Source organism: Theobroma cacao, chromosome 1 (genome assembly GCF_053813885.1).
Source record: "Theobroma cacao isolate CCN51 chromosome 1, ASM5381388v1, whole genome shotgun sequence".
NCBI classification, from domain to species: domain Eukaryota; kingdom Viridiplantae; phylum Streptophyta; class Magnoliopsida; order Malvales; family Malvaceae; genus Theobroma; species Theobroma cacao.
In genome coordinates, this window is record NC_142639.1 from 2,630,078 (window position 1) to 2,653,925 (window position 23,848).

The following is a 23,848-nucleotide window of genomic DNA, read 5'->3' on the forward strand; positions in this document are numbered from 1 at the left end:
AGAAAACCGTTCTTTATTTTTCTTTCGGGCTTTTAACTCTGTTCTCGTTCTCCTCTCTCTCTCTCTCTCTCTCTCTGTGGTTCGGAGTGAGTAGGGCATTTGATTTCTAATCCGCGCGGCTCACGTTAGCTTCCGCCGTCTCTATCCTACGCCCCGGAGGTAAGGCCTTATCCTACACTCCATTTTCTTCCGAATATTTTTTCTTTCTAAAAATGAAAATAAAAATTAACATCTAAATAGAAACCCTAGTTAGAAACTAAAATAACACACTCTCTCGAGCTATTTTTCTTTTCCTTCTTGTTTTGTAGCGCCACTAATTAATAAAAAAACTTATAGATTGATCTAGTTTATTAATATATTAAAATTTTGGGGTTTTTTAAATTTATTTGGATCAGGGAGTTGTGAGGGTTTTGATTGATTTATTATCTGATCATCAATTTTGCTACGAGAGATCTGTTGAGGGAAGTAAAATCTAGGGTTAGGGTTTTGATGCCTTGGCGGGGATCATCGGAATCCGTCAAAGGGGTTAAAAGTTCGGGTTGGACCCTCAGATGGCAAATCCCGGAGTGGGAAATAAGTTTGTTTCAGTCAATCTGAACAAGTCCTATGGCCAACAATCATCTAAATATCACTACCACTCACATCATCCGGGTTCTTATGGGTCAAATCGGGCACGACCCGGTGCTAGCGGTGGAGGAGGGGGAGGAATGGTGGTCCTGTCGCGGCCTCGTAGCTCCCAAAAGGCTGGGCCCAAGTTATCGGTTCCACCCCCCTTGAATTTGCCATCCTTGCGAAAGGAGCATGAGCGGTTTGATTCGTTGGGCCCCGGTGGTGTGCCTGCCAGTGGAGGTATTCCTGGTAGTGGGCCAAGGCCGTCTTCGTCCGGCATGGGATGGACAAAGCCCGGTACAGTTGCTTTGCAGGAGAAAGAAGGGTTGGTTGGTGGTGGTGATCATGTGGATGATGGGGTCGATCAGGGTTTGAATACTGGTGATGGGGTTAGTAGGGGAAGTAGTGGTGTTTATATGCCGCCTTCGGCTAGGCCAGGTGTGGGAGGGTCGACTTCTTCGATGTCTGTTTCAGCACAAGGTTTTCCACCTTTGGATAAAGCTACAGTGCTGAGGGGAGAGGATTTTCCTTCGTTGCAGGCAGCTTTGCCTATTGTATCGGGGAATGAAAAGAAACAGAAGGATGGTTTGAATCAGAAACAGAAGCAATTAGCAGTTGAGGAGTTGTCTAATGAGAATCGGGATGGTTCTCGATTGAGTTCAGTTATTGATATGCGTCCTCAATTGCAACCGGGAAGAATTGCTGTTGGCAATGAATTGAGTGAGAATGGCAGCGAAGGTTACGGTGTAAGCGGTTCTCGTTTAGTAGAGCAAGACAGGAAGCAGGATGAATACTTCCCTGGGCCACTTCCATTGGTGCGCTTGAACCCAAGATCTGATTGGGCTGATGATGAACGCGATACAGGTCAGGGTTTTACAGACCGTGGGAGGGATCATGGGTATTCAAAAAGTGAAGCTTACCGGGATAGAGATTTGGAAATGCCAAGGGCTGGTGGGCCGCTACACAAACCAGCTCATAGTCTTTTTGACAGGTGGGGACAGCGTGACAATGAAACTAGACGAACTCCTTCCAGTGAAGTCCTTAAATTGGACCCTTATGGCAGAGATGCAAAAACACCAAGTAGAGAAGGGCGGGAAGGGAATGGATGGAGAGCTTCTTCCCCTCTTCCTAAAGAGGGAGCTGGTGCTCAAGAGATTGCAAGTGACAGAAATGGTTTTGGTACAAGGCCTTCAAGTATGAACAGAGAAAAGGAGAATAAGTACATTCCATCGCCTTTCCGGGACAATGCTCAGGATGATATTAGGAGGGATGTGGGTTATGGACATGGAGGAAGACAAGCTTGGAACAGCACAACAGATTCATTTAGCAGTAGAGGGTCTGAGAGGAATACAAGAGAGCGTTATGGCAATGACCAATACAATAGATACAAAGGTGATGCTTTCCAGAATAGCTCCTTATCAAAGTCATCTTTTTCTTTGGGTGGTAAAGGACTTCCTGTTAATGATCCAATACTAAATTTTGGTAGAGAGAAGCGTCCATTGTCTAAGAATGAAAAACCTTATATAGAAGACCCTTTCATGAAGGACTTTGTGGCTGCTGGGTTTGATGGACGGGATTCTTTTCCTGGAAATCTTGTTGGGGTGGTCAAGAGGAAGAAAGATATGTTTAAACAAACTGATTTTCATGACCCTGTCAGGGAATCTTTTGAGGCTGAACTTGAGAGAGTGCAGAAGTTGCAAGAACAGGAGCGGCGGCGGATTATTGAAGAACAGGAAAGAGCTTTGGAGCAAGCCCGTAGAGAAGAAGAGGAGAGATTGCGGTTGGCAAGGGAACAAGAGGAGCAGCTGAGAAGGTTAGAAGAAGAAGCTAGGGAAGCTGCATGGAGAGCTGAACAAGAGCGATTGGAAGCCTTGCAAAGGGCAGAAGAACAGAGGATAGCTAGAGAGGAGGAAAAATGCAGGATTCTTATGGAGGAGGAAAGGAGGAAACAGGCTGCTAAACAAAAACTCTTAGAGTTGGAGGAAAGGATTGCCAAGAGGCAGGCTGAAGCAGCAAAGGGTGGTAGTCATTTTTCTGCTGGAGTGGATGAGAAAATTTCAGGGATGGTGAAAGAAAGAGATGTATCAAAAGCAACAGATGTGGGTGATTGGGAAGATGGTGAAAGGATGGTGGAAAGAATCACAACTTCAGCTTCTTCTGATTCTTCTGGTCTAAATAGACCCTTTGAGATGACTTCTAGGCCTCACTTCTCTAATGCTTCTTCTGCATTTTCAGATAGAGGTAAGCCCTTTAATTCATGGAGGAGAGATGTATTTGAGAATGGAAACAGCTCAGCCTTCACTGGGCAAGAGACAGAGAATGGTCACCATAGCCCCAGGCGAGATGGATCTGTTGGGGTAAGACCATTTCCAAAGAAAGAGTCATATGGAGGTGCTGCATACGTGTCTTCCAGGCCTTACTATAGAGCAGAGGTTCCAGAACCCCACATGGATGATTTTGGTCAGCCAAAGGGTCAGAGGTGGAATGTTTCTAGGGATGGTGATCAGTATGGCAGAAATGCTGAGATTGAATCTGAATATCATGAGAATCTAGCTGAGAATTATGGTGATGTCACATGGGGGCAGCAATCTCGTGGTAATATTTATCCTCCTTACCCTGAAAGATTCTATCACAACCCTGAGGGTGATGGGCTTTATTCCCTTGGGAGGTCAAGATATTCTGTGAGGCAGCCTCGTGTTTTACCTCCTCCATCTTTGTCTTCAATGCAAAAAACCTCATATAGAGGTGAGCCGGAGCATCCTGGTCCCTCAACATTCTTAGAAAATGCGATACAGTACAATCATGCCACAAGAGGTGGATCTGCCATGGAGAGAGTTTATGATAGTGGTCATCAAGACGATCTTGTACAGCATGGAATTATAGATACTCAGCCTGAGAATACTGAGAATGAGGTGCAGAAAGTGGATGGGAATGCAGCGGGGTGTGACTCACAGTCATCCCTCTCAGTTTCAAGCCCCCCAGATTCTCCGGTTCATCTTTCTCATGATGACTTGGATGAGTCTGGAGATTCTGCAGTGTTATTAGCTGAAGAGGGTAAAGAGGTTGACCTGCCAAGGCAGGGATTTGAACCCCTTGTCTTACCTACTGAAGCTGGGAAAGAGAATGTTCGGACTGCCTCAAGTTCTATTTCAGCTAGTAATGATGAGGAATGGACTGTTGATAACAATGAACAGTTGCAGGAGCAAGAAGAATATGATGAGGATGAAGATGCATTCCAGGAAGAAGATGAAGTGCATGAAGGAGATGATGGCAATATTGACCTGGCTCAAGAGTTTGATGAAATGCGTCTAGAGGTTAAGGAGTCACCTGACATGATGGACAACTTGGTCTTAGGCTTCAATGAGGGGGTTGAGGTTGGCATGCCTAATGATGAGTTTGAAAGAAGTTCAAGGAATGAGGACTCTACTTATGCAATAAAACAGATACCTGTAGAAGAAACCATATCTTTTGATGCGATGCATGGTGATAGAAATACCCTTCAGTCTATGGATGCTCCGTCCCAAGGGAGTTTAGATAGTTCTTCTAGAATCTTCCAGGAAACTGAGAAGGCAATGCAAGATCTGGTTGTTCAGCCTAATACTGCTCCTCAAGCGTTGATAGCATCTGATTTAATGGATCATCTTAATGCTACTGGAAGCACTGGTGTGTTGGCTGAAAATTCTCTCCCCTCTTCTGTCAGCATGTCTTCCCATTCATCTTCTGGTCAGAGTGGCATGCCTTCTGCTGCTTCTGTTCCTAGTCAGGCTGAAATACCTCTTAAGCTTCAATTTGGGCTGTTTTCAGGTCCTTCTTTAATACCATCTCCAGTTCCAGCCATACAGATTGGTTCTATACAGATGCCTCTTCATCTGCATCCTCAGGTTGGCCCATCCCTCACCCAAATGCACCCGTCACAGCCCCCTATCTTTCAATTTGGCCAGCTAAGGTATACATCTCCTATTTCCCAGGGAGTGCTGCCATTGGCTCCTCAAGCTGTGTCTTTTGTCCAGCCAAATGTTCCAGTCAACTTCTCCTTGAACCAGAACCCTGGAGTCTGTCTGCCTGTTCAGCCCAGTCAAGACACCTCTGCAAATAGTCTGATGAAAAACGAAGTTTCATCTCTTTTGGATAACCAGTCAGGTCTTCCAAGGTCATTGGATTTATCACAGGGGAATGTGTTGAAAGAGGAAATTTCCATACCAGCCAGGAAAAATGTTATGAAACAGCATGGTCATGTGGAGAGATCAAATATTGGTGATAACACAGCTAGGTCCGGGTCAGGTTTCCCTTCAGAAGACCAAGGGCAACAGAATTCAGTTTGTAGAAACTTCAAAGGGCTGTCTAGTAAACAATTAGAAGGTGAAGTTCAAACTGTTCTCACATCGTCCCAGTCAGTTTCAAAAGAGAGAGAGTTAAGTGGATTAAGGGGCCAAACTTATAGTAATAGGGGGAAAAAGTATGTCTTTACAGTTAAAGGATCTAACCCAAGATCAGCTTCTCTTGCTTCTGAGGCCTCTCGTCAAGAGTCTAGTGGATATCAAAGGAGGGCTCGACGTCCTCGAACAGAGTTTAGAATTAGGGAAAATTCTGATAAGAAGCAGTCTACTGGAATGGTTTCTTCAAACCACCCCAATGAACTAGGGCTGGATGAAAAATCAAATGCCAATGGAAGGAGTACTGGATTTTCCACAAGAAATGGGGTGAGGAAAGTTGTTGTGGTGAATAAATCAAAACAGACAATTGAATCAGAATGCTCCAATTCAGCTCTGGGCAGTTCCCAGGAGATAGATTCTGGGAACAGGAATGAAAAGGGATTGGGAAAAGAATCATTGATGAGGAGTCAGAATATCTCACGCTTTGAGGAAGGTAATCTTAAGAGGAATATTGAAGAGGATGTAGATGCTCCTTTGCAAAGCGGCATTGTGCGTGTTTTTGAGCAACCTGGAATAGAAGCTCCCAGTGATGAAGATGACTTCATCGAGGTCAGATCAAAGAGGCAAATGCTTAATGACAGACGTGAGCAGAGAGAAAAAGAATTCAAAGCAAAGTCTCGGGTTGCAAAGGTTCTAATGCACTTTGAACTAAAACTATTTTTGTCACTTACTTTACAATAAGATGTTTTCTCCCGTTCTTTTTGCTGGTTCCGTGCAATAAGTCCATGCTGATTAACATCATTTACTTAATTTTTAATGACAGCCACCACGAAAACCTCGTGCAACCCCACAAAGTACCACGGTCTCAGCCAGCTCAAATAGAAATTCTTCTTCAGCAAGTGGAGTAGTTAACAATGTGCGCTCTGATTTTGTATCAGCAGGATTTGGGGCAACTGTAGTGTCCCAACCCTTGGCTCCAATTGGTACTCCTGCCATTAAAACTGATGCACAGGCGGATCTAAGAACGCAGGGAGTGAAGTATATACACTCTCCAAACGAATTTAATGTACATCTAAAAAATATGCATACAGATTGCTAATGTGATGATTTTCTACAGGTCGCTCCAGACAACCTCTCTTCCAGCCACCTCAGGTGGTGGACCAAACCTAGTATCAGGCTTCATGTTTGAGAGCAAGAGTAAGGTTCTTGATAATGTTCAGACATCTTTGGGTTCGTGGGGTAATTCACGCATTAATCAACAGGTATGAATAATTGCATTTACTGACTTACTAACTTTGATAGCAGTTTAACACTGTGCTCTGTTTCTAATATATCTGCAAGACTCATGGAATTCTGATGATTACTCAATTTGCCTTTTGTGCATCTTTTCATGGGTTTCATGGAATTCTTTTCTCTCCCCTTGTTTTATATTCTGACTGATCTGACTATGTAGCTCCTAGCACCTGTGTTATTTTTGTCGCTACTTTGGAATCTGATAATTTATATACATGCCTATCAGCATGCTCAGGCCTTACTTTCTGGGTTGCTTTCTTCTGGACTTTTCTTCAACATCTTCAAGTTGGGTTGGGGTTCAGTATGTGTAATGCATTCATTCGTCCTCTTATACAATTTTTGTGCACATCTGCATGCACTTGTGTCTGTGCATTTCTGCACTTTGTTGTGTTGTGTTTCCAGGATGCCTTTAGTCATACTTTAGACTATGGTACTGCAAACTTTAATCCGTTGCTGACTTTTGTTGTACCGTTTTTCCTTATAACTTCAGGCTGGTATATTCTGCATTCTTATTATGAGTGAACTTGTCATGTGAAGGTTGATTAACTGTCATGTATTTTCAGGTTATTTTTTTATGCATTTAGTCTGAGTTTATTCTAGATTATTAAGCTTGTACATGCTGGTATTCTCTCTTCTAATTATTTGGACTATACGTTGGAGGAAGTCTGGAACTTATTTGGTTTTTATTTCCTAGGTAATGACACTGACACAGACCCAACTTGATGATGCTATGAAGCCTGTTCAATTTGATACTCGTGCATCTATTGGAGATCGCACTAGCTCAGTTACTGAGCCCAGCATGCCATCCTCATCCATCGTATTGAAGGACAAGTCATTTTCTTCTGCTGCCAGTCCAATAAATTCTTTGCTTGCTGGGGAGAAAATACAATTTGGTGAGTGTATTCTTTCTTTCTGATATTATATAGATTCTTGGGTTTACTGTTGCCCCGTATCTGAAGGATATCATTACTTTATACAGGAGCAGTTACATCTCCAACAGTTCTCACTCCTAGCAACCGTGCTGTTTCACATGGGATTGGCCCTCCAGGTCCATCTCGATCAGAAATTCAGATCTCCCGCAATCTTTCTGCAGCCGAGAATGATTGCACCCTTTTCTTTGAAAAAGAGAAGCACTCAAATGAATCTTGTGTTGATTTGGAAGACTGTGAAGCTGAAGCTGAAGCAGCTGCTTCAGCTGTTGCTGTTGCAGCGATAACTAGTGATGAGATTGTTGGGAATGGGATGGGTACCTGCACCGTTTCTGCTTCTGATAATAAAAGTTTTGGGGGTGCAGACATTGAAGTTATCACTACAGGTGGGTAACAAAATAGTCTGCAGTCACGGCAGGAGCCTTGTATGTTTTTGCTTGTATGGATGCTAATATCCAAGTTGGCTTTTCTTTTTTTTGTCCATTTTGCAGGTGATGGTGATCAGCAATTAGCAAGTCAATCAAAGGCTGAAGAGTCTCTAAGTGTTTCTCTTCCTGCAGATCTTTCTGTTGAGAACCCACCAATTTCTTTATGGCCACCTTTACCTAGTCCACAAAATTCTTCAAGCCAGATGATTTCACATTTTCCAGGAGGCCCTCCTTCGCATTTCCCCTTCTATGAAATGAATCCCATGTTGGGGGGTCCAATCTTTGCCTTTGGACCACATGAGGAATCTTCATCTACGCAATCACAGTCCCAGAAGAGTAGCACACCAGCTTCAGGTCCCTTGGGGACCTGGCAACAATGCCATTCTGGAGTAGATTCATTCTATGGTCCTCCAGCGGGGTTCACTGGCCATTTTATCAGCCCACCTGGAGGCATCCCTGGGGTTCAAGGCCCACCGCATATGGTTGTGTACAATCATTTTGCTCCAGTTGGACAGTTTGGACTAAGTTTCATGGGTACAACCTACATCCCATCGGGAAAGCAACCTGACTGGAAGCACAACCCTGCTTCTTCTGCAATGGGTGGTGGTGAAGGGGATTTGAACAATATGAATATGGCATCTTCTCAGCGTAATTCTACCAACATACCTGCTCAAATCCAGCATCTTGCCCCTGGCCCTGGGTCGCCTCTTCTGCCCATGGCATCTCCACTTGCTATGTTTGATGTTTCTCCTTTCCAGGTACAAGTTTTAGCAAACCTCAAGCTATTAAACTGTCAGCATCACTAATGGTCATCTGGGTTGCTTTTTTTTTGAGTCTTAGTCTCCATTTTTTCAAATTAATTTGTATCTAGAACATTAATTTTTTGTTTTGTTATCAACAAATTAAGTACGGAAAGAGTTCTTTCTTTCTCATTTTCTTTTTCTTAAGATTCTTAATTATATTGCAATTCAAAAGTTAGAGGTCTATATGGATGTTCTAGATGTAGTCATCAATGATTTTAAGCTAGATTTTATTGAATAGGTGCACTTATAATGCTGGATGATTAGAATTATTGAAGATCTTGTTTGACATGTGTTATTTGATCTGATCTGACTAATGCTTATTTTAAAACTTCTACTTCAGTCCACTCCAGACATGTCGGTCCAAGCACGGTGGTCTCATCATGTTCCTGCTTCACCTCTTCAGTCTGTTCCACCATCAATGCCATTACAACAACAGGCAGAAGGTGTACTAGCTTCTCAGTTCAGCCAGGGGCCTCCTGTTGACCAGTCATTGACTAGCAACAGGTTCCCTGAGTCTAGAACATCAACACCGTCTGATAGCAGTCGGAAATTCCCTGTGGCAACAGATGCAACTGTCACACAGTTACCTGATGAACTAGGGTTGGTGGAACCATCTAGCTCCAGCATTGCTGTAACTTCAGGTCAGAATGTTGCTAAGAGCTTGGCAATTACCACAGTTGCAGATGCTGGCAAGACTGATATTCAAAATAGTGGTGGTATTAAAAGTAGTGGCCAGAGCACAAATTCTGCATATAAGGCTCAGTCTTCCCAGCAAAAGAATATATCTTCCCAGCATTACAGTAACTCCTCGGGGTATAGTCATCAGAGAGGAAGTGGGTTTTCACAAAAGAACGGCTCTGGTGAATGGATCCATCGCAGAATGGGTTTCCATGGAAGAAACCAATCCATGGGTGGAGACAAGAACTTTCCCACTTCAAAGATGAAGCAGATTTATGTGGCTAAACAGACCACTAATGGCACGACAACATCATCATGATAATAGGAACATAAGCTTCTTGGACTGGGTCGAAAAGAACTAATGGCATTTCTTTTCACCAGATGTGTACCTTTTTGTGATTTTTTGCCAAAACCACTTGGGTTAGTACGGGACTGATGAGTGATGAGTTTTGGATTTTGACCAGAATCTATAAAATAGCTAAGCTGGTTTTTCTGATGAAAATTTGCACTACTTGTTGGTAAAGAGCAGTTTTGATTTTGGTGTTTGGAGTTTTTTTAAGAGAGAGAGATGGGCATTTGGCCTATTGGGTAGTGTGTTAGTTGCACTTGGCCTTGTAGACGCTATGTAGTGTTCTGTGCAAAGGAGCTGGCTCGATGGTTGGTTGCTAATGTCTTGGGTTTTGCTCATGTATTAAAATTGTTAGGGATCTCGCTGATATTTTTTTTCATCTGATTAGTAATGAATATAAATATGGGCTTTGGGGATATATCTCCCCTACTCATTTCCATTCATCTTCTTTGGTTCTCTTCTTTACCAAATCAAAGCTGTCAATGCAGGACTAGAGCTAATGAAGATTGGTCAAAATAACCCAGAGGTTTCTATTTTGTTAAATTTAACTTCTGTACTTAAATTGAAACAATCTAATTTTTTAATTTTGAAGATTGTTTTAATTTAATTTTTTTTATATTTAATTTAAGACATCAAAAATAATGTGATATTGACGTGATATATTTTTACTGAAGTAATAGTTAGTATAAATGGTATGTTAACATATCTACTTGACATGTTAATGTGGTGATATAACATCACTTATTACGTCATTATTAAAGTTCGAGTTATTATCGTGATAATATGGCATCAGTATTAGTATATCATAATGACGTGATATGTTAGAAGATTATGATATGACATATTAAGATATTATTATGTCAATTTTTTTAAAGAAATAAGAGATGATTTCAAGATAATTTAATTTTTTAAAAAATAATAATAAATTATTAAAAATAAAAATTTAGATACAATGATAAATTTTTTGGTCTAATTACTCGAGGTGCCATCTACTTTTAATTGTTAGTATCATGTCATCTTTTTTAACAGCTAAATTAGATTCATTAGAGAGAAATTAAATTAGGATAATTTTTAAAATTAAAAAACTAAATTACTTTTCTTGTTTTCATCGCTAAAACATAAAACCTTGTTTATTTTCCACTGTTTTCTCATCAGCCAAACATCTCGCATTTTCCAGGAAAGAAAAAACCTCATTTATCCACCAAAAAAATATATTAGAGTTATAAATGGTACAAACGAAACAACAACAATCTCAATGGAAACAAGAAATGCCGTACGGAGACATTAAGAAAAATCCTTTATCAAACATCATAATAATAATTAAATAAAATGATACAATAATTAAACAATTAAAACATTCTTATCCATAAACAACAAATTAAACAGATAAAATAATTTTAAAAAATGAAATAATCCAAATCCGGATCCCAAATACCGAAACTCAAAACCAGTCGAGGCTAAAAGAAACTCAAAAACAATTCCTTTTTCTTTGTGTTGGTTTAGGTTCGGGTCGGATGATCCGAAAATCGAAATGGAGTGCATTCTTCTTGTGTGGGACTTCCAGTGTGGGATCGAACAAAGGAGAGGAAATCTGTGGAAAAAGTAAAGAGAAGGAGGGAGCGAAGAGGAGAGGCTTCTCTGAGGCTTCTACCACAGAGAAGTGAGAGAGAGAGAGAGAGAGAGAAGGAAAAAACTAGATTTCTTTTAATTGAAGTATAATAACTAAATTGAATAAAATACATTAGGATAGACACGTCCGGGTATTTTGACCAACGACTCAAAGCTGTAGACGAGCTTTGCGTTTTGAACCACACTCACCTTATCCGTACATCATTTCCTTCATCTGACAAGTGTGAGAATCCCGGTCAGTAAAGCCCCAGGGAATCCAAATCCTGCCTCCAATTCGTGCCTCACCTTTCACAAGATGTCAAGTGTCTATTTTTAATTGTTAATTAATATTTATTTTATTTTAATTTTTTTCTTTCTCTTTCCCTCTCACAAATCAATTTCAGGTAGTATTTGGGTTTTATCTTCTCTTTATTTTCCTTCTCTCTGTTACTGATCTCGTAGCAAAATCTAATCCCTTTGACTTGAAAGATCACTTCCTTATTCTCCCTGTTATTTTTCTTTGTGTTTTTTGCTTGGTTTCTTCAGCTTCTGTTTGGGTTTCTTTGTTCTTTTTTTTCTGAGAGAAAGTCAAAAGAAAATTTAATCTTGCATCAATGAGGATCGGGAAAAAAAAACAGGTTCCACCATTCTCTTCTATTTCACCAGTACCACTTCCAGCAGATCCCAACTTTAATTGGTCTCCGGTGGTGCAACTCCTTCTACAGCAGCAGCCTTCTCTACCCACTCCTTGCTTTGATCCTCACCTTTCATCTGATTGTGCTAATCACCCGATCGGACAACTACCAATCCTAGGTCATGATTTATTTGCTTTTCTTGCTAGAACAACAACAAGCATTAGAAGAAAGAAGATTTATCAACAATCTGATAATAGAGAAAGATGGGAAAAGATACGAGAGAAAAAAAATTAAAATCAAAATATGAGAGAGAAAGAAAAAACATTAAAACAAAATAAGTAATAATTAGTCATTAAAAGTAGACACATGGCATCTTGTGAGAGCTGGCATAAAGTGTGCTCAAAGCAAACAAAAAGTAATATAGATTGAGATTGAAACATGGTCGTTTGATAACCCATAAAAGAGAATTGTGTCCTCCATGTTTCCAAGGATTTGTTGTGATTTGGAAGAAGTTGGGATATGGCTGCACGATGCAGCCTCTGTCACAGGCAAGGAACAATAGAGATGAACAAAAATGCTTAGTAAGGAACTAAAGTTCATTCAATTTATTACTAGTTGTTGAAGTTATTTAAGTACAATAAATTCATACGTGGATAATAGCCTACAACACTTGGTCACAAGCATAAGACAAGTGTTAAAATACATTAAGAACTAAGCATGCATGACAACACATAAATACAAGAGTTGAGAGGAGTAATAGCTATTAAGGACTTAAGTTGAGTTTGGACAAGTGTTAAACTGCTACTTCAAGTTGCATGCAAGTATTAGCTTCAATACTCCTTAATACTTGTGTGCAAAACATCAGCTCATTCCTCTGAAGCTGAAACTTTGGCTTTGGTCATAGCCATGAACAAATGCTCTTCCTCTGCATGAGCCTTCTTTTCTATTTGAGCTAGCTTTTCTTATGTCTTAAGTTTATTCTTGTAAACCTTTTCCACATGTTCAAACTTATTGCATGTCTTTTTTTGTTCAAAGATTTTCCAAATTGCAAAGCACCCTTGTCTTTGAACTTGGCCATCAAATCATTTTCTGTGTTGTTGTTCATGCACATTGCTTTCCTTTGCTTTGTAGCTTGGAGAGGAGTCACGACTTCAGTAAGTGTCAGTTTGGAGAGATTCTTTACTCATCTAATGAAGATATTTTAGCTTCGAATCTCTGGACACATTGAACAAATTTTCTCCCAACTATCTCACTTGATTTGTCTTGCTTGACCTTATCTCTGCAGGCCTTCATAGTTTTGTTGTCCTTCATCTTTAGGACCTCAAACTCCTTTAATGGATTCAAAACTTGCACTAGTCTTGTTCTATATTCAACCATATCTCAATGGTTGTAGGCCCTCATGTAGGCTCTCAAGTTTACAGACCAAATGGAGTAGTTGGCTCCATTAAGGGTTGGTGGTATTTGATGAGAGAATGTACTACTATTTGCCATGCTCAAAGGACAAGTTTTTTTTTTTTGGAGGATTTTGTAGTGATATTCAGAGTTTCGGTCCCTTAAGACCTTAAATTATGCTCTGATACCATGTTGTGATTTGGAAGAAGTTGGGATATGGTTGCATGATGCAGCCTCTGTTACAGGCAAGGAAAAACAGGGATGAACAAAAATGCTTAGCGAGAAACTAAAGTTCATCCAATTCATTATTAGTTGCTGAAGCTATTTAAGTACAATAGACTCATACGTGAATAATAGCCTACAACACTTGGTCACAAGTATAAAACAAGTGTTAAAATACATTAAGAACTAAGCATGTATGACAACACGTAAATACAAGAGCTGAGAGGAGTAATAGCTGTTAAGGACTTAAGTTGAGTTTGAACAAGTGTTAAACTGCCATTGCAGGTTGCATGCAAGTATTAGCTTCAACAGGATTCTCATTATCTAACTTATAAAAGTTGACCTTAAACGCATTTATATAGAAACACGTGATTAATAAAACTAAACCAGTGTGCCATCCTCTTCCCTGCCTAACAAAAGCGAGCCAGCCATTAATCCATCATCATTAGCTCCCTAAACTCTTCATCTGAAAATATTTGCCATTCTTCATCATCCTTTTCTTTACTGTTCTGTCCTTTTTCTTCATGGCTGTTATCTTTCTCTTCTGGAATTTCTTTCTTCTTTTCTTCTTCTTCTTCTTCTTCTTCTCGTTCCTTTTTGTAATCTGACAGTGGGAAATTGACCTTTGCTTTATCTCCACGGAACCCGACAGCCGCCCTGTCATAAGCCCTGGCAGCAGCTTCCTCCGTGTCGAACGTCCCCAGCCAAACCCGAACAGCCCGTTTCGGGTCTCGAATCTCCGCCGCCCATTTCCCCCACGGCCTCTGCCGTACTCCCCTGTAATGCGTCCTCTTGTTTCTCCTGTTTGACTGCGCCCTGGGTGGCAGTTGTTGCTGCTGATGTCTTTGTTGGCTTGGCGGGAAAATGCTGTTGAAATACTCATTATTACCGTTGAGTTGCATAGCAACACACGTGTCGCTGCAATTAAACACATTGTCGGTCCGACTACTTGAAGCAAACACTGACGTGGAAGGTCGTTCGCCGTTGATTACCTGCATGAGGGTGGAGACCATGATTTCATGTTCCTGGGCACGAGTCAAAGCTCGCAGGTGGCCTGCGTTGTAATTTTCCATGACGTGAAGGGTGTTTTGGGAAGGTACTAGTTGAGTTGGATTTGCGAATTGTGACAAACGTCCCCTTTTTTTTGGAAAGGAAAGGGTTTATATAGGGAGGAATTTGACAGCTGTGAGGTATTCGCACGCGGGATGGAGTCTGGTCAGATATTTTCTTCTTTTGTGTTTTATTGGATTTGGATTAGTGGGGTCCGTTGCTCCTTTTAAGCGGCTTCGCAGGGTAAATTCTGTCAGTAGCTCTACTTATGCTTTCCAGCGCAGCCTTAGCCGATTAACTGCAATCCCAATATCTAATATGTAAATTTAATAATTCACATTTTTATATTTTAAATATGTCAAATATTATTAAACACAAAATACATTAAAAATAAATATAAATACGATATAAATATTATTCATATCTTAAATTTAAAAATATATATATATATTTAATAATCATATAATACGATACGATACGTTTGTTAAACATGTCAATAATACGATTAATAACACGATTAATGTATTTAACATAGTTAAATAAAAATATTTATAATTAAATATAATTTTATTATTTAAATTTAAAATCAATAATTATAAGAACAATTATAATAAAACAAAATAACAAGAACATCAAATCTAACAAAACAAAATTTAAAATTATTTAAATAAGGCTAAAACAGTTTTTGACTATTAATTTTTAATAAGTTATAAGCGTGTCATGTATACACGTTTAAACACGATTAATTAAACGTATTTAAACGTGTTACTCGTACTTGATAAGTTAAAACACGAAAATTTTCGTATCTTAAACGTATTAGACACAATTAGATAAGAAGCACGTTAAGAGTAAATCCAAACCTGTTTAACCCCGTGTCTTTTCATATCGTATTAACGTGTTGTGTATAAAATTGTCAAGTTTACTAATATGTTTAGATAAAATACCTCATTTTTTAAGTTTTAATTAAAATTTTAAATAAATATATTAATTTTTAAAATAGATATTTTATTTTAAAAAAATATTTTTTATTGAATACATAGGTTCAGCTGTTAGTCAATCGTTAATGTTTGTATTAATTTAATGACATGATAATATTAAAAAATAATTTTATTTTTTATTAATTTTAAAAATTACTATTATATAACTTTTATTAATTTTAAAAGCACCTCTCTTGAGTGCTTTTTAATTTTTTTTTAAAAATTATATAATAATAATTTTTAAAATTAATAAAGAAGAAAAAATATTTTAATCTTTTTATATTTTTTATTAACAATGTTTATGTTTTTGGGATGAAATGCTTATTTCGAAAACTAATAGACTCGTGTAAAATTATGATTAAAAATTAAATGTGAGAGTACTTTACTGAAAATATTTTTATTTTTTGTTAAAAATTAACGAAAGCATAATAAAAAAATCAATAATATTAAAATACTCAATATTGAGTTAATAATTTAAAAGACAAATTTCACCTTAATCCCATCTAATTACTAATAAAATACTCTTGAATGAAGTAGATTCATACTCCTATAATTTAATAAATTTTGAATTTGAATCTTTTAATACTTTGACTTGAGTAATGTACTAGCTTAATCAAATATTTGAGATAGGAACAAAATTTGATGAATGATTATTGATTAATTCTAACTTAATGATAATCGAAGTAAATTCATGTTCCAATCATGTTGAATTTGGGTAATATAATTGAGTCCAATTAAAGTTTTTTATTGCAACTTATTTCATATGTTTTCCGTTGAACATAAAATAAGTTTACTTATATAAAACTTTGTATTTCTTTTGACAACATTTTCAAAAGTTATACAAAGGTTGAAAAAGAATTAAACAAATAATTGTGCATTGTCACTTTAATAACAAAGGGAATTAAATGCTACTAAAGAGTACCATTTTGGGGTTATTAACTGTGGAAGTGTGTCTGTGGAACTTTCCCAAACAAAATGGAGAGAGCTTGGAGTTGTCATTATAGGCATGGACCCAACTTACCAACGTTTGAACTTTTCTTGGTTTTGTACTATTTTGTCATGTGAAAGTCGTGCCTGCTGTCAAAACTCAGGGTGAAGAACAAAAGTGCACCATTCATTATCAAATCAGAAGAAAAAAACAAACAAAAGGTGTCCCCCCACACCCAGAGGTGGGGGGGGGGGGGGGGGTTGGCAAGGACTAGTTTGATACCTAGTCCGACTTGTGTATTCATTCTTCGCCAATAATATCTTTTTCTCCGGCCTAAACCATCCCGTGTGAAACGAAGATTCTTCCATCTTTTCTTATCCACCGCCCACTTTTCGTCCGACTTGCCTCAGTTGCCTGAACCATTTGCTGTCTCTGGGTTCAGGCTGCTTTTGTGCTCACTGCATCAGCATTTACGTTCGCCGCTTCACCTTCAGCTGTCGTTTCCTACTGTGGGGTTCTGACTTTTCAGTTTCAGAAAATCATGGGTCGACCCTAAATTTGTTCTTGACTTAGTCAAAGTGGATTGTGGTTAAAGCTCCAGATTAACACATTTCTTAGCTCTCTAAATGTGTGGATTTGCATTAAACGAGTCCCCATGCTGCATAGGTCAATCTTGTAAACAGTGGAAGAACGAAGTGTTCTTTGGACCAGTTCCTCGGCTAGCACTTAGTGCACATGACGCTCGGTGGAGATCACATCCGACGCGGCTTGTATTGACATTAATTTGCTGTTGGCATACTTCAGATAACTGCTGATCCTGGTGTTTCTCCGCTACCATTAGTTCACACGGATCTTGTGGATCGCCTCCATCACGACTTTGTCTACCTGAATCGAACTTCATCTACTTGCAGCATACGTTAAAGAACTGCTTCCCCGGCTGCTATTTGTTCACATAGAGCTCAGCGGATCACCTACGACAGGTCTTTGTCTACTGGTATTTACATTCAGTTACTGTTAGCATAAACGCTTCAGACAACTTGCTGAACATTCATGTCGACATTCATTTACTGTTAGCACACCTCAGAGAACGGCTAATTGTGATGTTAATCTCCAACTAGAAGACTAAAACCAGGATGTTTTCTTAGTAGTCTTCGTTCTATGTTAGACCGAACTCTATTAGCATCTCCCCACTTTCCTGCTGCTGCATAAATATTGTGAAGCATGACATAGGATTCTGAATTTTGTGGATACATTTCAGAGAGCATCTGAAAAATTCTCTCTCCAAGTTCAACGTCCCCATAGATTTTACAAGAACCCAACAAAGATTCAAGCATGCCTACAGAAGGTTTATATGGCAGTCTACTAACTATATCATAGGCTTCATGCAAGTGACCGGTTCGCCCAAGAAGGTCAACCATACAAGCATAATGCTCTGTTCTTGGAGATACCCCATTTTCAACCATATAGTTGAACACCCTCTGGCCTTTCTCAACGAAACCAGCATGGCTACAAGCTGATAAAAGACTTAAATAAGTAATGTCATCAGGGCTCACCCCTGAAAGTTGCATCCTTGAAAAAATTTCGATGGCACCTCTAGCATCTCCATGCAATTTGTATCCATTAATCATCACACTCCAAGAGATAGCATCCTTTTCAAGCAAGTAGTCAAACAGCAATCTTGCATCCACAATGTTTCCACATCTTGCATATAGATCTATGAGGGCATTAGTAACTACCACATCTTTGTCAAAGCCCTTGTGTATCACATAGGCCATCACAGAATCTGCTAGATGTAGGCTATTTACTAAAATACATGCAGATATTAAACTTAAAATTGTTATATTGTCAGGTTCCAAACATATCTGGAGCAATTCACGAAAAAAAGCAACTGCTCTTTGGGCATTTTTGGTATCAACATGCACAGACATTATAGCATTCCACAAAGAAATATGCCTCCTTCTCCCCATTTGAAAAAGTAAAAGGCACAAATTTATCTTTCCAAATCTAGCATACATGAAGATAAGAGATGTAAGAAGAGTGGTTTCTTCTATTATTCCTGTTCTGAGAGCAAAAGCATGGATGGACTTACCCTGTGACAGTGTGTGGCATACAGGGCATAAGTTTAGCAAACTTACTTGATTTGGTCTCTGATCCTCCTTTATCATTTGACCAAACAAGTTTAAAACGTTATTTGATAAGTTGTAATGCCGGAAGGCAGTCATTAATGAATTCCAAGAAACCACACTTCTCTCAGGCATGACATCAAACAATGATGTTCCAGCATCAATCTCTCCACAGTTACAACACATACTAATTAGTGCATTTGTTAAAGAAACATCAGAGTCACACCCAGTTTTGATGGCATAACCATGAAGCATTGTTCCTTGCCTGAAATTTTCGCTCTCAGTGTAAGAAGAAAGAATACTTAGCAAACTTACAGAATCCAACTTCTCTCCCTCTTTCTGCATCTGGTGAAGAATCATGTTTGCCTTCTCCTTTTGTCCACTGTGTACATACCCAGATATCAAAGTATTCCATGATACAGTATTTTTATTTGCCATTTTTTGAAATAGCTTAAAACAAGTGGAGAGTAGACAACAATCAGAGTAAAATCCCAGTAGTGCATTTGAAACATTAATATTTGTTTCAAAACTTCTTCTAACTACAAATGCATGGGCCGATTTACCAAGTAAAATGCCACCAAGGTTGGAGCAGGCAGAAAGGATGCTAACAATTGAGACTGCATCAGGACTGAATCCTTCCAAATGCATTTCCTGAAATGCGACCAAACTTTCAATCCATAGCCCATTATTTACATAACCAGAAATCATCACATTCCAGGACAGCAGCTTTTTGTTAGGCATCTGATTAAACAAAAATTCAGCTAAATTTATTTCCCCAAGCTTAGCATACATCGATACGAGAGCTGTCAATACAGAAACCTGGTTTCCTAAGCCATGTTTAATACCAAAACCATGGAGAGATCCACCGTACCAAATATTAAAATTGTTCTCACATGAAGGAATTGTGCACACAAATGTGACTGAATTAGGCCGCACATCAGCTCGAAGCATTTCCCGAAACATCTCAAAACCTTCAAAAAACCTCTCGTTCCGCATATACCCATGGATCATAGCATTCCAAACACAAACATTCCTTTCCACAGCAAAGTCAAACAATTTCCTAGCACTGGATAAATCCACTTCACTTTTATACATCGAGATAAAAGCAGGCACCAAAAAATCATCCAAGAAATATCCACATTTAACAGCAAAACCATGAAGAGATCTACCAAGAGCAGAATACTCCAACCGAGTACATACCGGAATTATACTTGCCAAAGTACTCACATTAGGCTTTATGTACATTCCCTGAATTTCCATGAAAACCCTCAGTGCTTCTTTATCAAGTCCATTAAAACAATAACCAGAAAGCAAAGCATTCCACGCAACCAGGTCTGGTTCAGAAATTCCATCAATCAGTTTCCGAGCAATGCTTGGAGCGGCATTTTTCGCATAAAAACCAATTAAAGAAGTCATTATAACAACATTTCTTTCATACCCTTTGCGCAAAACAATGCAATGAATCTGTTTTCCAATCCCAAAAGCACCTAAAGCTGAACAAGCCTTAATCACAAAAGGAAACGTAAAATCATCAGATGGGCAATTCAAGACCCGGCATTTTAGATAGACAGATAAAAGATCTTCATATAAACCATGGTTAGAAAGACCCTTTAGCATTAAGTTTTGGAATAATAAGTTTGGGTTTTGAATTTTGTGAAATGCGGAGAGAGCTAAATTTGGAGCACCCAGATTAAAGCAAGATTTGAGAAATTGTCCTAGCAATAAGTTGCTTTTACTGAAACCGTGTACAATGAGAAGGGATTTAAGAGGCTTAAAGCGTTTCAAAAGATCTGAGAAACTTGGAAAGGAACGCCGAGGAAGATTTAAAACCATGGCTGCCGTTTCCGTTTCGAGCTATGGGTTTCCCGCTGTCAGTTATTGTTCATCATTTGGAGTTTCGACTTCATACAAGCCTTCACGATTTATGAGGGCTTTCTTCTTCTTCTTCTTTCATTGTTTTTTTGGGGGAGGGAGGGGGTGTGGTGTGTGGGAGTTAGTATATATGTAAAAGGAGCAGAGATAACTTATAATCTTAGTATAATTATTATTAATTTTATAAAAACAAAGAGGGTAGTCTGATATATTAAGGCAGATCAAGTGCAGTAACCAGCATAGATAGTGCAATTAAATCAGATATGGCAGAGATAGAATATCATATCATCATCATCATCACTGACCAAACAAAGCCAACACATAATAATAGAGATCAGCTACATCTTAAAACATTATGATGAAACATACAATAGATCATCCGAAACATAATTCTCTTTTGAGTTTATTTATACAACTATTCTACAGCTATAGCATGACTGCAATCAACCCTTCCTTCAGCATTAAGTGAAACTTCTAGTAGCCGTAAGTAGTTCTCTGCATCATCCTCATGAACTCATCAATACTCACCTCACCATCATCTGCATTCAGAATTGAAAGTGAGTAATATGCTTGCTTGAACATAGATGAGAAAGAGTTTTTAACAAATTAAGTAAAGAAAAGAAGGCTTGCACTAATTTATGTTCAATTGCCACATTGAATTTATGTTCTTTTCATGTAGCACCAAAAATACCCTGGCTGACGCTCAAGATTATCAGGAGAACCAAAAACAGTTTGAGAAAGTAAATGTGAATGACCTCCAAATATACCATCACCTGAAACAAAATTGCAAGTAAAACATCATAGAGTACTGTATCAAGATTCAAGAAGAAAGGTTAGCTTACGATCACGGTCTGCTTCTTCAATCATGTCTTGAATCTCTTTTTCTGAGAAGTGTTCGCCAAGCTCCTTTGCAATGCGTTTAATGTCTTGGGGAGATATCTTTCCCTGAATTCAAATGAAGGAAGAATCAATCATCCACAAATAGCTAAAAACATCATGTTCTTAATAAACAGAAAAGCACATATTTACATTGTTATCTTGATCAATGATTTGGAATGCTTTCATAAGCTCTTCTTTAGTGTCCCTCTCGCCAATCTTGGCAGTCATCATGTGCTCAAATTCATCAAAATCAATGGCACCACTGCCATCCTTGTCCACATCTGCAATCATTTGATTGATTTGCTGTTGTGACACAGAAGATCAAAACTTAAGGCTCGCAAGAAAATCAAAGCAACATTCTATCTGTTACAGGATAAAAACAGGATAGTAAACATTTCAACACATATCCTTGGTTACAAAAATTACCTCTTCTGTCATTTCAAAACCAAGAGCCCTGTAATGCTGTAACTTTTAGTCCCAATGTTCTAATATCAACTAAAAATATATTAACAAATATTAGTTACATCAAACACAAATATTCATACCTCATGGCAACATTCAGCTCTTTTGCATCAATGGTACCTGGCCATCAAATTCAAACAATAATTTAATGAAATGCTAACCAGTAAGCACATGTAGCATAGATAACCTTGCAATAACAATTCATTTCATACCTGAGCCATCAGTATCAAATAGTTCAAATGCTTCCTTAATCTCTTGCCTCTTCTGTTGGCTTAACCCATGATGCCTCCCTCTAGGCTTGTCTTTCCTCGATGCCCCTCTATAAAGAGTCGCCTAACAGAGTGATCAAGCGCTCATTAAAATGCAGTAATTCTGGTTCTACCAAAGCTTTAAAACACTACCCCAATTATATTGCAATGTTAATAACAGTAAACCATAAATTAACAAACCAAAATTAAAGTTAAAAGATCTTCTATTTATCATAATCTCCCAAGCTATGTTATAAATCTGGGTTTAATTCATAATTTGCTTCAATTTCCTGAGGCATTATTGACAATATTCTGTACTTTAATTTCCTGCTAATATCACCATATACTCATCCATTTTTATTTATAAAACCCCAAAATTTATATGTAATCCCAAATAAAATCCAACGCTACCAGGCAGTAAACTAAACCCGAATTCTCTTCTAGTCAATAAGGGCCACGGAGATTCAAACGATACTAAAAACATAATCTTCAAGAAATTAAAAGAAAAAGGAGAAATTATTATAATTATTAAAACAAGGAAAAGTGAATCTGGGGTTTAAGAGGGAAGACCATACCATGGCTAATTTGGATGAGATCGCAACGCGTTCGTGGAAAGTCCCCCAACCAAAGGAATTCAAAAAGACGATTTGAAGATTTAATTTAAATAAAAAGTAGTATACAAAGGCGATCTTTATTTTCTTAGCTTGGGAGATATAAGCGGATTTTTATTTTTATTTTTTAATAAAAAAACTACAGAAAGGGAGGGCCAGGGCCTGCTTCAAAACTAAGTAAAAGCTTGAGCCCAATACTGTTGATTGGGCTTGTCAAAATACAAGCTATCCGATAATAGAAGCTTTAGACTTTACATTTTATTGATACAATTAGATAGAAATTACATATTTTTTTAATAATTAATTAATTTAAAATATATTTAATGAGATACAGTGTTCAGTTTTTAATCCTGTATGTGAATTTTAAAATTTATTGTTTATGTAAATAATTTTTCTTTTTAAACCGTAAAAAAAGAATATTTCAATACCTTTTGTCGTTTTTTGCTATTAAAACTTTAAACAACGAACTCTGTCGACAAAACGGATTCACGCACGAAGATATATATTGGTAAGCTAAGACTTTGTCTAATCATTGTTTATAATCACTCATTGTTATGAAGCAAGCAGACAACTAGAATCATATTTCCTTGCAAACAAAAAAACAATTACAAGAAATGGTAATAATAAGAGTTATATTTATTCTTGCTATAAATATAAAGAAAAGTAATCTACAAAAAGTAATCAAGGGTGAGCAAAATCAAATCAGACCAATATCTCACCCAAACTAAGTGTGATTTGAGTAAAACAGTTCAGTCTAATTAGTTCATTTGATCAATTGATCTAAAATGTTTGATCCGATTGGTTTTTTGATCAGTTTTTTATTTTAAAATTTTTAGACCAATCCACCCAAAATGTCAAACTAATTTTTTATATATATTAAATAGATATAATATTTTTATATATATTAAGAAGAATTAATAATAAATTTAATTATAATATATTTAAAATATATTAATTTATTATATGTATGTATGCAACTCATAATCATAACAATTTAATTTTAATTATATATATTTATTTATTTATAAATATGTTATAGTTATTACACCTTAGTAATGTTTCGTAATATAAAATGGTATGAATATATATAATTGTATAAACATTATATATATATATATATATATATATATATATATTTAATTTATACATAAATATTATTATAACTTATAATTTATATGATTACATTTAATAACTTTATTAATTGTCACCCAAGTTTTTATAACATATTGTTTATAATTAGTTATTATTTATATAAACTTTGATATAAAAATTAAAATATTATATCATATAAGTTATTTCATTAATTTCATTTATAATAAAGTAATATATTATATATATACATTTATTTAATCTATCCATAATTTGTATATATATATTTT

At 37.5% G+C, this 23,848-nt stretch overlaps 4 protein-coding genes across 5 annotated transcripts; 1 reads left to right on the top strand and 3 right to left on the bottom strand.

Annotated features, from left to right (window-relative positions):
* LOC18611117 (uncharacterized) lies at positions 1-9,905 on the top strand. The gene is made up of 8 exons (XM_007047178.3): positions 1-159; positions 396-5,672; positions 5,806-6,020; positions 6,100-6,244; positions 6,970-7,168; positions 7,255-7,590; positions 7,696-8,390; positions 8,776-9,905. Exons 2-8 carry the CDS (start codon positions 552-554, stop codon positions 9,430-9,432), a joined length of 7,368 nt encoding a protein of 2,455 aa, XP_007047240.3. The 5' UTR covers positions 1-159; positions 396-551; the 3' UTR covers positions 9,433-9,905.
* Positions 9,906-13,372: 3,467 nt separating this feature from the next.
* Positions 13,373-14,439, bottom strand: LOC18611118 (ethylene-responsive transcription factor ERF114-like). The gene has a single exon (XM_018124861.2). The coding sequence runs from the start codon at positions 14,390-14,392 to the stop codon at positions 13,751-13,753; it is 642 nt and encodes a 213-aa protein (XP_017980350.2). The 5' UTR covers positions 14,393-14,439; the 3' UTR covers positions 13,373-13,750.
* A 1,772-nt stretch (positions 14,440-16,211) lies between these two features.
* On the bottom strand, positions 16,212-20,318 carry LOC18611119 (pentatricopeptide repeat-containing protein At5g39350-like). 2 transcript variants are annotated; one of them, XM_088803148.1, is made up of 2 exons: positions 19,598-20,318; positions 16,213-19,048 (listed from the first exon to the last, which is right to left on the bottom strand). In XM_088803148.1, exons 1-2 carry the CDS (start codon positions 20,228-20,230, stop codon positions 17,378-17,380), a joined length of 2,304 nt encoding a protein of 767 aa, XP_088659274.1. In that variant the 5' UTR covers positions 20,231-20,318; the 3' UTR covers positions 16,213-17,377. The 2 variants fall into 2 exon arrangements, with proteins under 2 accessions (XP_007047244.3, XP_088659274.1); XM_007047182.3 differs by having other exon boundaries at positions 16,212-20,318.
* Positions 20,319-20,521: 203 nt separating this feature from the next.
* On the bottom strand, positions 20,522-22,581 carry LOC18611120 (caltractin). The gene is made up of 7 exons (XM_088808863.1): positions 22,434-22,581; positions 21,823-21,943; positions 21,694-21,730; positions 21,575-21,602; positions 21,299-21,451; positions 21,112-21,214; positions 20,522-20,808 (listed from the first exon to the last, which is right to left on the bottom strand). Exons 1-7 carry the CDS (start codon positions 22,434-22,436, stop codon positions 20,744-20,746), a joined length of 510 nt encoding a protein of 169 aa, XP_088664989.1. The 5' UTR covers positions 22,437-22,581; the 3' UTR covers positions 20,522-20,743.
* Between the last annotated feature and the right edge of the window lie 1,267 nt (positions 22,582-23,848).